Source organism: Choloepus didactylus, chromosome 1 (assembly GCF_015220235.1).
Source record: "Choloepus didactylus isolate mChoDid1 chromosome 1, mChoDid1.pri, whole genome shotgun sequence".
NCBI lineage: Eukaryota > Metazoa > Chordata > Mammalia > Pilosa > Megalonychidae > Choloepus > Choloepus didactylus.
Window position 1 is genome coordinate 100,409,511 of NC_051307.1, and position 13,672 is coordinate 100,423,182.

General features: G+C 35.1%; 1 protein-coding gene across 4 annotated transcripts in view; it reads right to left on the reverse strand.

Moving 5' to 3' along the window:
* CCDC50 (coiled-coil domain containing 50) overlaps nt 1-13,672 on the reverse strand; it is a 104,257-nt gene that overhangs the window by 52,079 nt on the left and 38,506 nt on the right. For 3 of the 4 annotated variants that reach the window (XR_005217307.1, XR_005217306.1, XM_037838266.1), the window contains exons 5-6: nt 10,264-10,381; nt 5,283-5,810 (exon numbers count right to left, since the gene is read on the reverse strand). Coding sequence is in view for 2 of the 4 variants with exons in the window: in XM_037838266.1 (XP_037694194.1) it covers nt 5,283-5,810; nt 10,264-10,381 (646 nt within the window). In the remaining 2 variants the exon portion in view is untranslated. The remainder of the gene's footprint in view (nt 1-5,282; nt 5,811-10,263; nt 10,382-13,672) is intronic. The other variant, XM_037838269.1, reaches the window with a different exon arrangement.

The window sequence follows — 13,672 nt, forward strand, 5'->3', positions numbered from 1 at the left end:
ATGTAGAGAGATTTCTTTCTTTTGCTCTAAATACACCCTCTTTTAATCGGAAGTAATACCTTGTTTGTATTATAAAGGGTAGTATTTTAAAAACAAACAAAAAAAAACAAACAAACAAATACGACTCAATTCAAACACTTAGCCACCTGGGCCCCAACAAGTCCCTGTGAGTCAATCAGTGGCCCTGCCTGGCTTCTGTTCTGAGGGAAAACAAACCCACTTGCTTCAGATTTTCCCATAACTTTGATCAGTTTAATACCGTTGCTAAATTTTAGGGAAGATATAATATAAGGGAAATATCAGAGAGCACAATGACCTTAGAGTTCCATCTCTCTGGTGAGAAGGGAGCATGGGAGACTGGTCAGGAATTTTGGCTTTTTACTTTAAAATTTTATATGCAGCATATATTCCTTTTATAATTTAGTTAAGTGACAAATACTAACATTTATTTCAAAATTGTGGATTATATTTTCCTCTTTGTATTCTTTTATAAATAACAATTATTCTACAGGGCATTACTTGATACCAAGAAATAATAAACATTTTTAATGCAGTGAACAAGATTTAGCAATCTGGAGCAACAACTTTCAGTCAACAGATTACTGAGGGGATAAAGAAAATCTATTCCCAGTTGTCTACTTCTTTATGCCAATGGTTCTCAACTGTAGCTACATTTTAGGATCCCTTAGGGTACTTTAAATGAGTATAAAAAGATGTGGCTCAACCCCTAGGGATCCTAATATAAGCAGCCGGGGAATACCCATGCCTTTGGTAACTTTTATTTTTTTTTTTTGAATTTTCCCAGTTGATTCATATTTATAGTATGGTTTGGAATCACTACTATGGTATATTATTTAATGTCCATCAAGACAACTGTATATTAAAAAGATTTATATCAAAATGCCTCACCGTGCTTGATTCACTTGCTATTAAAAAAAGGAAAGAAAAGGAAATCCTAGACAAAAGATGAGAGTTTAAGTTATTTATTATGAAACCTATCTTCGTAGAACTTTCAAGCTAGCTTTGTAGTAAATCCAAAAGCCACAGATTCATCACATCCATCTTTCCCATAAATAAAGGATTATTAAATCTGGCTTTCTTAGTTTCAGGTCTATTTGCACCTGAGTATACTCTGAATACAGAACGCACCTCAAATCACCACTAGAGCTACTGAAGTTTATGCTGGGCAGGGCTGGTTTTAACATAGATTTCTTACGGCTTGGGATAGCAAGAAAACAGTGGAATATTCCCAGGAGTGAACCATATTTAAATGGAATATAAACTTTCCTGAATTATTGCTTTGTCATCACCTGAAAGAAATATTTCAGAGGAAATAAATGAAATTATATAGGTTTGCTGGTTTGACTGTTACATACCCCAGGAAAGACTGTTTGTTAATGCAATCTTGTGGGGGAAGACTTATTATGAGTGTGATCTTTGATTAGGTTGCATCCATGGAGATGTGACCCACCCAACTGTGGGTGAGAACACTGATTAGATTATTTCCATGGAGATGTGACCCCACCCATTCTAGGTGGGTCTTAATTAGATCACAGAGGTCCTTTAAGAGAGCTCCACACAGAGAAGGAGCTCAAAGAAGCTGAGAGAGACATTTTGGAAAGAAGCTAAAATATGTAATCCAGAGTTTGCCCCCAGGAGAAGCTAAGAGCTGACACAGACCTAGACCCTTGGAGATGCTGGAAAATGCCAACAGAAGGACATTTGGAGAGGCTAAGCTACAAGACAAAGCCTGGAGTTTGCTCCGGAGAAGCTAAGAGAGGACTCTGGGACACTCAGAAAGAAATGTCCCAGGAGAACCAAGCAGAGAGCTGAGAGAAGAGAAGAGAGACAGAAGCCCAGAGACATTTTGGAGAAAGGCATTTTGAAACTGGAACCCAGGAGCAAAGGACGAGCAGGTGACAGCCATGTGCCTTTCCAGCTGACAGAGGTGTTCCGGTATCACTGGCCTTTCTTCAGTGAAGGTATCCTCTTGTTGGACACTTTTATGGATATTTGTGAACTAATAAATCCCCTTCATAAAAGCCAAGCCATTTCTGGAATTTTGTATAACAGCAGCTTTAGCAAACCAGAACAATAGGTAAATTAGTTTTGGGCAAGGACAGCAAACAAAGTGGACTGCTATACTATAAGCCTATGTATAGAAAAATGATACTACAATTAGTGGTCCAAAACCTAGTCAAGGACAATGGGAAAGAGCACACTTATGCCTAGCTCCTTCAATTTTGCCACCCGTGAAAAGAATGATAAAGTGGGATATGCTCAGATTTCAAGACACCAAACTTTCTCCACTGTTATACCTCCTACCCTACAACACAGAATTAACTGAGAAAATATTTTGTTTTACATTCTAACAAAAAACACCTGAAAGATATTCAAATGAAATAGTCAAATTAATGGTCTTAATTGGTTTGGCAGGGTGGTAAGAAGACTGAGACCTTTGGTAGTTAAAAAGAGAATGGTTTCACTAATAAGTGTCAGAATTTTAGGTAATCTCTCTCAGCCCCAAATATTTAGAGGGAAATAGTTTATTTGACCCCCTGATGGATCATGGAAACCTAAGAGTCTCTTGAGTAGAAAATACCCACTGCCTGGGATACTGGATTTCTGGACTGGCAGGATTGTCCACTCACTGTAGTGCCCTAGTACCAGAAGTGAAAGGAGCTTTTGTAAATATTTAAGAAGAAATTGCAGATAGTAGGGTACAAGGCTGTCATTACAGAAAAGAGAAGATGCTTTTAAAATTATATAGAGAGCTAATTGAAGGGTATTAACAGAATGGATGCCTTCATTTTGGTAGCCTAAACAGAATCTGGAAAGTAACTTTCAGGCACTATGGTAAGCAATATTTTCAAGTTTCACCTTCATTTCTTAATCTAATTCTTCCTTGTCTTTTTCTGTTTATCACTTTCCAGTTTAAGTACATAGGAACGAACCTAAATGAACACAAATAAAGCTTCCCCCCTTAAATACATTCTGATAGACTAAGATAACATTGTTAAAAAGTATTCAAGAAAAAATTATCCAAGAGTGGAAAATGGGAAAATGATAACCGAAAGATTCTTTGGTAGACCATTTTGCAATAAATTGGTCTGACATTCCTGGGGAATGTCACAGTATGTCTGACTAACAATTCAGAGCTGAGAGGTGCAGATGTTTTATGGTCCTGAGGGGTTAGAATTTAACCTGTAGAAAATGGTAAGCTGTTAATGAATTTAAAGCCCAACAGAGGAGTCACCCTTAAAGGTAGCCTGGTTTTAATGTCCTGTAGTAAGTTAACAAATCTTACATTTAATTTACTAATTTTATTTTGCATTTCATTTTCAGGTGACTCCAGAAATCTTGTTCTGCAAATGCTCTCAGAGCCTGCTCTTTGCTGTCCTGCTAGTTTATTCATTGAGTTAAATAAAACTTTGGTCTATGCTAACATTAAGAACTGGGCCTTTACAATAACAAGAATAGATACATGTATCTAGTAATTATAGTATAATGTGATCTTCTGACCTATTCCAGGTGGTCATAAAATCAAATGCCTACAGAACTAGGGAGATAAAATTTGAAAAGCTGGCTGAGTATAAGCAGCTTATGTTGTTTCTAGTCATTTTAATACCTGCCTAGCTACACTGTTTTTACATCCTTGTACTGGCAAATAGAAAAACATGTCTGCAGTCCCAGTACTAGGACCTTTGGGTCTGTGTTTAGTTTCATGCTCCCTAAGCCTGTTTAACCATAAGGCATAAAAGGTTACCAGTCAGCTCTCAGAGCACTTAAAAGGTCAGATCCACAGAATCAGAAAGTAGATGTAGGTGGGATCACCATTCTTGCCCCCAAGTCCCTCACACCTATGGAGCTCCAGTGTCTGTCTAAACCTGGAATACTGCAACCTCCTCAAGAAGTCTACTGCAGATAGATTTTACTTCCTCCTTTATCTTCCCATAGCTCTTTGTTCATGGTTCCCTGAAGGAGCTTATCTCATTTGCAATTGTTTGTTCATATAGCCATCTTTTTGGCTTGACTATTACCCTCTGAGGCTTAGATCCAAGCATAAAGCCTGAGGCAAGAATATTTATGGTAGGATACTCAGTATGGCTTGTTGAAGTGAATTTTAATTTTCTTTATAACCAAGTCCTGTAATAAGAGATAAAGTGATAGAAAGAACACCAACTGAAATAACCTGAATCTGAAACCTAGAAATCAGTTTCCAAACCAAAAGTGGAGCTTGATTTGGCAAGGATGAGGCAGAAAATTAGAATAGGTATTTCCTCAGTCCTCCTTCCAATAATCCTTCCAATTCTGTAAAACTTCAATACGAGTAAAATGGAACAAGAAAGATAAGTATGGTAATTAAGATACCAGATAGTGTGTTGCTATGATTTCAGGAGTTACAGCCACGTGGAAAACATTGCCACAGCAGTCGTCAGACAAGAATACAAACAGCCATTACTAATTAAACAGTAGACTTCAAAATTAAGCCTCAGAGGTGTCAAAAATTAGAGGTTTAACTCTAATATTCATCTCAGTCCTACACACATACTGAGAACTTATTTGGTATTGACACTTCAGAACATCAGTTGCAGAGTTAGAGTTGGAGACAGAGCATAAAAATTAAATTAATAGCTATGGTACTTAAGAATTTTGGTATTTAAGAATCACCTCTAGATCTAAAACATACCCAAACTGCCAGGCCCCACTGCAGAGATGATAATTCAGTAAATATAGGTGACTCAAAAATTTGCATTTTTAGCAAACAGGCCAGCTAATTTTGATGAAAATGAACTGAGGCCCACAACTGGAAAAATGCTGTCTTAAAGGACTGTCCATTCATCCCCTCATTTTATAGCTGGAAAAATGAGGCAAAGAAAAATCTAATATTTCCAGTCCTGTTAGTTCTAGTTAGGTAAATACTATGAAGGTAGTATCATCAGAATTCTGGGTTCACTAATATAAAACAAGAAATTCAGGAGCTTTGACTTGGTTTCAGAATCTCTGATGTAAGGTCTTGGTGAATGAAGAATTGCTTCTGGGATGGGCACCTCCACTGCACAACCTGGGGCAAGAAGAACCTTCCAAGGAATTAGTGCATCCCCATAGAAGACAGAAAAGGAAAGGTACAAATATTGGGTAAATATCTTTTGTAATATTTGGCTGCAGGATTTATTTGAAAGCCATATACTCAAATTAGAGAGGAAGAAAAGGTTGCTTAAGATACTCATTATAAATATACTGGTTTGCACATGGCTTCCAATGAGACTGTCTTTTATTACCTGTGTCACTGAGGTGGAGCCGTTCCTCACTCTCTGAGAAGGGAGGAGTCCTTGGCCTGTGTCTCCTTTTTCTGTGCTCACCCTGCCCATGGTCCCTCCCACATACAGCTTCCTTGTAGTGATGCCCTGCTTTCGGTGGGGACTTCGGTGAAAGTCGGTCTTGGTGTTGGGATCGTTTTTCCCAATTCCGAGTCTGATGGCTACTATTAGCCTTCCAATCATCAAATTCAGTGCTTAGAAACATCTCACCACTGATCCTGGGAAGTGTAGGTTGCGGAAGCCTCTCACGACCAGACCATTTCCTTTCATGCTGTTCAATGTTAATTTGGGGATCATCCCTCACTCTGCTCCAGCTAGGGGATGACAGAGATCTCTCTGATAAATGATGGTCTTCCAGCTCTTCCATATTCTCCATTGGAATTTTTGGTTTCTCATTCCTCTGCTTCACAGGTTTCCCATCATTTTGGAGTCTATGAGGCCTTGAGAATCCAGAACCCAATTCCCTGGCCCTCCTTGACCTTGACTGGTCTGAGTGGAGGTGGAGGGATGTGAAAAATAGAGATGCAGGTTAACTTAATGAACTCATTACACAGGGGAGAGACAGGGCCCAAATTCAACATTTTAACTTAGAACTGCTTTTTCAATTTAAATTGAGAAGAGGGGATGAGTATTTACTGAAAGGGTCCATGCATATACGAAGGATTCTAGGTACATAGCCAAAAAGCTAAAACACTCAAATAAAATTAAGTGGAAGAACTCAAATCTGAAGAAAGAGCTTTATCATGATTAGGTAAGCACAATACTCTCATATTTGCCAATAACAACAATAGCAGCCATTAAATGTTAAAATCTACTTATAAAACCAATTTGGAATTGGTATAGAGGAAAAAAGTAGGGGGTGAAGGAGTCTTGTAAGACAGAACATAAACTTCGTGATTTCATTCAGAGGCTTTCCAAATATTATTACTGGAAATGACAATGAAGCTACATTAGTCTTTTCAGAATGTTGCTAATTTTTGCTTCATTCGAGGAGATAATCCACAGATTTTAATATTCATTTATCTTCCTCCTTAGTTGGTTTGTGTAACCATTCTCAAGCACTTCAGAAAATAGCCCAATATTATAGTTCAATGTGGACAAGGATGGAGTGAGAGGATTTTAAATGAATAAGCCCGTTATCTTTAGATAACTCTGCCCCCAATCTTACTTTAAACTTGGCAGAAGAAAAAATTTTAAAAAGATGCCAGCATGGAATAAGTAAATAAGGGTCAATTCCTAAATACATTTCAAAAAAAAATCTGTAATATTGTTTTCTTTGTATAAAAATTGATTTAAATATGTGCTAAATATGCAAGCCTCTAAGTTTAACACAAACTTCTGAAACAGAACATAGATAGATGTTTTGTCAGGTCTCATTTAGGCACCAGAACACTATGAGAACAAAGGAAGCAAAATATGTTTGCAAGAGCATATATTTATAACATTATTTAAGACTATAATTATGTTTTGAAAAAAAAAAAGCAACAATCCCAATTCCATGGAAAACTGCTAAAATACACTGTTCCCTGTTGAAATTAATCACTTGCTGATTTACACTTGAAACAGCAATAGTAATTTTTATGGGAAGTGAAGGAATATAAAGAAGTATATGTTTTCTTAGTTTTTAGGTTTTTACGGTTTTTTATACTTTGGTATCGTTAATCTGATAAGGGAACAGAATAAGGAGAAGATAAGAGGAAATTGTATCAATGATGCAAAGGGGGAAATAAAAGGTAATTGCATCACTGATGTGGTAAACTTCTATTAAAAAACCTCAAAGTGTTTTCTCTTAGTGTTCCATAAGAAAAGGAAATTTGCTACAAAGGTGCCATCTAAATTAAATCTGTCTTCTAAACAGTCTGTAAAAGTATCTACCTTCATAATTCATGGTTAAATTTATTTTTTACATAAAAGCAAAAGAATAATTATTCTGTGTGATAAGAAAGTATCTGCTCTTTTAACCAAATTATTATTTTAAATGTATCCTGACAATTAAGAAGAGTCAACTGACTACTGCTGTAAATAAATAAAATATTGACCAGTTATTTAAATAAGGGCCACATCCAGAGAACAATGGTTTATAATGCTAATACCAAAATTAGTCTACAGAGCATTGCAAGAGTGAAGTTCTCTAAACCCAAAAGGAACAAGAAGAGTTTTGTTTTCAACATGATTTGTGAGGATATGATTGTTTTGGTTTGTTTTTATTTATTCTTCCTGAACAGTTAACTGACATTAGTAGTTTTACCTTAGGCAAATGTGTTGTAAGAATCAGAGCAGAGCTATCACCACATTTTCATAGAGTTGAGTAGAAAAAATACTTATTATGTAATTTACCTATTGTGATATCTTTAAACCTGGGGCAGGAAAAAAAAAAAAAAGAAAAGCAGGGACGGAGAAACCTGTTTGAGTCCTTTAAAACCCTGTCCAGTTAACTGAGACTTATATGTTACTTGAGATGAAGTTATTTGGCAAATATAATTAACTCCCTCATAGCCAAAATATAGATCTATACATATTTTATATGTGTGCCACCATGTTTGTCTTTCAAAATAAAATGATTATTTTTGTTTATATATACAAAATATTATATTATACACATATAACATTGGTATATATATAAACAACAGTACATCAAAATTACATTATTTGATCTTAATATCCATGTGAAGGATGCATTTATAGAATCTCCATTTTACAGATGAGAAAATAGGCTTGAAGAGATTATATAGTAGATAACTTTCTTAAAATTACACTTCTTGTAAGGAAGAAACAGAATTTGAATACAAGTCTTATGACTCCAAAGACTATGACTAAAAAAAATCATTAATATGTCTGCAGTACAGGCTTTGAAAGAAAAACATGGACACACAAACGAATAAGCGATACCATTTCATGCTGATATAAATTTGACAGATGTTTTAGATAATTTCAAATTTGGAGAAAACTACAAATTTGGAGAAAATGATCATTTCAAAAAGATCAAATATTATTAAAGCTTAAGTAAAATAAATGCTGAAAAGAAGACAATTTCTGTAATGATACAATGTCATTCTTATGCAAGTAAAGCAAAAATCATATTACATATAAAGATAGAGAAGTACAATGAAAGAATATCCCACATGTGTTGGGAAAGGACCACTGCAAAGAACACAGTGATTGTTTTGTAGATATTAGCTGAACTGTAATATGGTTTTCGGGGAACTCAAGTTGGTCTAACTCAAAGGCATATAAATGAGGATCATATGTTCAGGAATATATACTATTCCAACAAAACAGCTGAGGCAAGAGGAATCCCAATTCTTACACACACATGCTCAGTAAGGTCATTACTTCCTGTTCCCCAATCTTCCCCCAATCCTAAAAACAAGCATATGTGCCACTTTCTATATGACTACAAAAATAAATTCAGAATATATATATTTTTTAACTGTTAGGTATAGCTGAAAAATCACTGAATTTTAAGCACAGGCTCCTACCCTCCATATATGAATCAGGTAGAAAGTAACCAGGTCAAAATAGCCAGGCTTGAGTCCCATCAGCAAGTTACTACCTGCTTTAATAGAGAAAGGCTAAAATAAAGACTTACAGTGTACTTAATTACTTGACTTCCTAATGTTTTTATCGACTTAAAAGTTTAAAGAAGTTATTATTTGCAGTGAGCATGACTCCAAAGCAGAACTAAAAATAAAAACAAAAACCATCTAACCACATTTCTAATATTTTAATTAAAGCTGAAGAGTAACTTCTGGTGTCTAGTATAGCAAAATATGGAAATAATTTTTCTTTTAAATGACATAATACATGACTTCAAAAGAAGAAAACAGCATCAAGAAGATGAGTACCAGAAAGGGCTGAACATTTTACATATGGAGGAAGAATACATCAAGCAATGACAAACAGAGAATTGACCTGCTTATTAAATAGGTCTAGAGTTCAGCAATATCAATTAGGATAAACTTAGAACAACAATGTGACTAGGCAAGACTAAAATAATTCTACCACCAACATAGGCATTCCTCTCAGTCTACTCATTGAAGAGAAATACCTACTTACCATTTTATAATGTAATTACAGAGAAACAATTGATAATTAGTTTGCAAAGCCCTTTGGTATTTTGACCTTAATACCTTTGGTATTTTATTCTCTAGAAGTCTCACTTACATGCTGTATTCACTTGTTATCCTAAGTCTGGACTCCATAATGAACTTCAGGAAATACTGACACTGGAAACCACAGGCCTTTGAGGACTGAAGAATACTAGCAAATACTCCTTTCCCAACACACTTGTAAGATAAAGAATCACCAACACCGCAACTGCCACCACCACCATAATGCAAAAGCAGGCACTAGAGAAGTTGAATTTTGAAGGACTTCCATCTCTGTTAGATTCTATTCTGTTATCAACTAACAACAAAGCATCAACAGCAAAAAATGAACAGGAAATCTTAAATTTGATACTGTTTATCATCAGCAAGCTCAACAACTGGCCTAGATTAAAGAAAGGAAGTATGGAAAAAAGCATACTTTATAAGGAAATGATGCATGGAATACCTTCTTTATTCATGATACTTTGCTGCTTTAAACAATACTGCCCAGACTACCTTGAGAAAGGTCAAGTCCAGAGACTCATCCACCATTTTCCACACCCCACTTTATGTGCTTAGAAGATAATACAGCATTCTAAGTGGCTACAGCACACAAGAATGCATGCCACATCTTACAAAACCAAATTCAAGTTTTAACAGCCATTAAAATGGCTCTGGTCATCCAACCAAAGACAGTGAATTCATTAGATTTGGACAGAGTCTAGTCACAAATCTAAATGTAACCAATGCCCAGGGATAAAAGAAACCTTCCCAGATCTCTCTGAATAAATTTCAAAGTATTTTCTTGTGATTGAGTCTAAGGATTAAGTAAGTCATGATGTAGGTAGTGTTACCTCCTTCTTCATAATAGTAACCATCTCCATATGCCTTGGCTCCAGAGGAATCCGGAAAGTGCTTCTTTCGCTTTTTCTCTTCCTGTAACTCCTTTTCTTGCAAAAGGCGAGCTATGTCCTGAAAATACAGAGGGAAGAGAAATAAATATTAGCAGAGAATGAACAAACTTCATACAGTCACCATACAGGTCAACTGCCAACATTCCACCGGCAAGCTTTTATGGGTTCTGTCCATGGCTCACCAGATTTTCTGGTATTAACCTCATATTATCCACCTGATCCAGATGAGTGTAAAAGGCTTTTTAAAAATTTTAATTGAAATTTAAATCTAATCAAAACTGAAGAAACTCAAGCCTAGCACTTTCTAAAGCTGGTTATACACCAGAATCACCTCGGACACTTAAAAAACACATTTATGGGCCCTGTCTATGATGAGAGTAAGTTTGAATTATCATAATCTATAAAGTTTCTGAATTATTATAATCTATAAAGTTTAAAATAGTTTGAAAATTATTTAAAAAAAAAAAATAGTTCTTCCAGTGAATCTGATTCAGTATTGCATTAGAGCACCATCATCTTAACTGTAAAGGAGAAAGCAGTCTTCCTCATGTCTCACTGCCTGCTTTATTCCCAGGCAAGTTTTTAGCAGTTACTATGTGTGAGGTACTGTGAAGTACAGATTGATGGATAATATACTGATCCTGTTCCCCAAAACATCACCAAAACATTACTACTGCCCTATGAAAACAAAGGGATATATAAATAACTATGGTAAAATAAACTTATAAATGCCACAGAAAGAGGGTTAAATTATCTGCAGGAGTAAAGAAGAGGAAATATTATTTCTGTTTAAAGAAATTGTGTAAGGCATGCATTACTATTAAGTTTTGAACAAATAACAAAATTCCAATAGGCAAAGTGGGGAAAGAGAACACTCCAAAAGGTATGAACATTTTAATAGATGCCAATATAGAGAGCTACCAACAGTTTAATAGAGTATTGTAGAAGGTGAAGTTGGAAACATGGTCTGAGGCTGGATCACAGGATTTCCTCATACACAATCTTAAGACATCTGGAGTTTCTTATGTAGGGGGTGAAGAGTGACAAGTTCAGTTCAGTGTTTTCATTCCAACAATTATTTCTATCAGAGCCCTTTAAAATAGTACATAAACTTTTATGTTCATGTATACTTTTCTGACAAGAAGGTCCATAGTTGTCACTAGATTCTTAAAGAATGATATAAATATGGAAACAATATTCAGTGGTAAATGGTAATAAAAATGGTAAGTTGTTTGGAGTACTTACTTTTTTTAGATTTGTAATAAGGAATGCAAGGAGTGCTTAAATTTATATATTAATGAGGTAAATTTGAAATAAGAATTACTATTTTCTGAATTTTCTAAAATAAGTCCAAGTGAAGACTATACTAACATTACAAGGCAAAAAGCAAAAAATTCACCAGAATAAATCCAAGTATTTTCATGTTAATGCGGAACTAAGTTGGATGCTGAGGTTAGCAACAATTATCCAAATCCTCAACATCTACTATTAATCAAAATAGTATCATAAATCTGAGTTTATTAAATATATGACTAAATTTGAATTTATAAATATCTACTAACACACTAATTTTAATTGATTTCTATGCTGGGGCACCTCATAAAATTTTGTTTGAAGAGTTCAACGGTTAAATAAAGCTTGTAAATCACCACTCTAAAGGAAGCCCTATTTTATTTTCCTGATCAAGAAAGGCATATCTATAAGATAAATAATCTATGTAAAAGCCCACACTATGGTATCAGACACTTTAGTGGGTACTCACAAAATGCTGAATCTCAGAATGAAAGGTGAAGAACATGATTCCACTTAATATACATATATAATTTTCATAGATAGACATCTGGATTTCTAATACTTTGATGGAAAAACATATCTCCTAAATCCAACAGCTAAGATGATTCTCTTTCCCCTTCCAGTTCAAGCCAGAGATGCTTTAAAGAGACATTGGTAGAGTAACACTAACTACCAAAATGAAATTCTTTGGGCCTCAGTTCTTTATCTATAAAATAAAGAGTTTGAACTACTCAGTCTTAAAGGGCTCTCCCAGGTTCAAATGTCTTTGACTCCCTAATACATTATTTTAAAAAACTTGTGAGAGTCTGCCACATTCCAGGCCCTGTGCCAGGTTCATTATCGCTCATGTTTTACAAAGTAATATATAAATCAGTTAGGAAGAGAAATGATGATGGAACAGACAACTTGCTCTCCCAAAACTATCATCTGTTATATAGTTTCCCAAATTCCTATACTTTTTTACTGCAGAAGTTGAAAGAAAATTCAAATGCTTCACTGAGTTTTCATACTTAGTAAGCACTCAACACATTTTCTTAAGTGCTTTTCTTTACAGAAAACAAAAATTTTCCCCTGCCACAGCTGAGGAAAAAAATATATGAAGGAAAATTATCAGGCCCAACTTCCAGCAGAAATTATTAAACTACACTCCAGAGATCTTATAATTGCTTTCCTGCTATTAAATTTAGTTTTTATGAATATATAGTAATAAGCTGTACTCCTAGCGTAAAGAATCAGGAGAGAAACAAGGATGATGTCCCTTCTCTGCAACACATTGAACAGTCAAAGGAAGTACTTTTAATCCTGTAGGAAAATAATAATAGCCATAATGTGCCATGCACCTTAGCATTTTTGCTTTTCTAAAAAGCCCTCAGGCTCATTTTTTAGTAAATGAGTAAAGAAATTTACTGGGTAAGAAATGTCTGGGCAAGAAAAAAAGGTTTGCTAGGCTTGAGTGGGGAAGGGATAAAGGATTCAAAGGAAAATTGCTGTTGGATTATAGCAAGGCTGAGTCCAATTCAGCCTCCTTTCCTTTCCATTCTTTACTGTGCAAGAAGTCCAGTTAGGTGATTTCAATATAAAGTAATATAAAATTCAATATAAAGTAATATAAAGTAATTTCCCCTGAAAGATGTGGTAACAAGTTTAGCCATCTTTGACATAAACAGCTTCCTTGGTCCTCAGCTTCCTACTTTACAGCAGTTTCGAAGGAAGGAAGGAAGGAAGAAAGGGAGGGAGGGAGGGAGGGAGGAAACATAAAGCATTCAACGGAAAACATGTATCATACTAAATCTAAAAAGTGCATTGGCATATGAAAAAAACTTTGATAAAAGAAACCCATTGTCTTTCTGTAACCCAGGATTCTCCAAAAGTATTTGATGACAGAAGCCTTTTTTCACATAAAAATTAAAACCTTACATGGAATTAGTGCTTTACACAACATAACTTGGGTAAACAAATCTAAAAGATCTCTAAAGCCCTTTTTGAAGTCATTTTCAATTGTTTTTAATTAGACAAATTAATCAGGGAAATTTATTTTGCCCTAATTTGTAGAAAT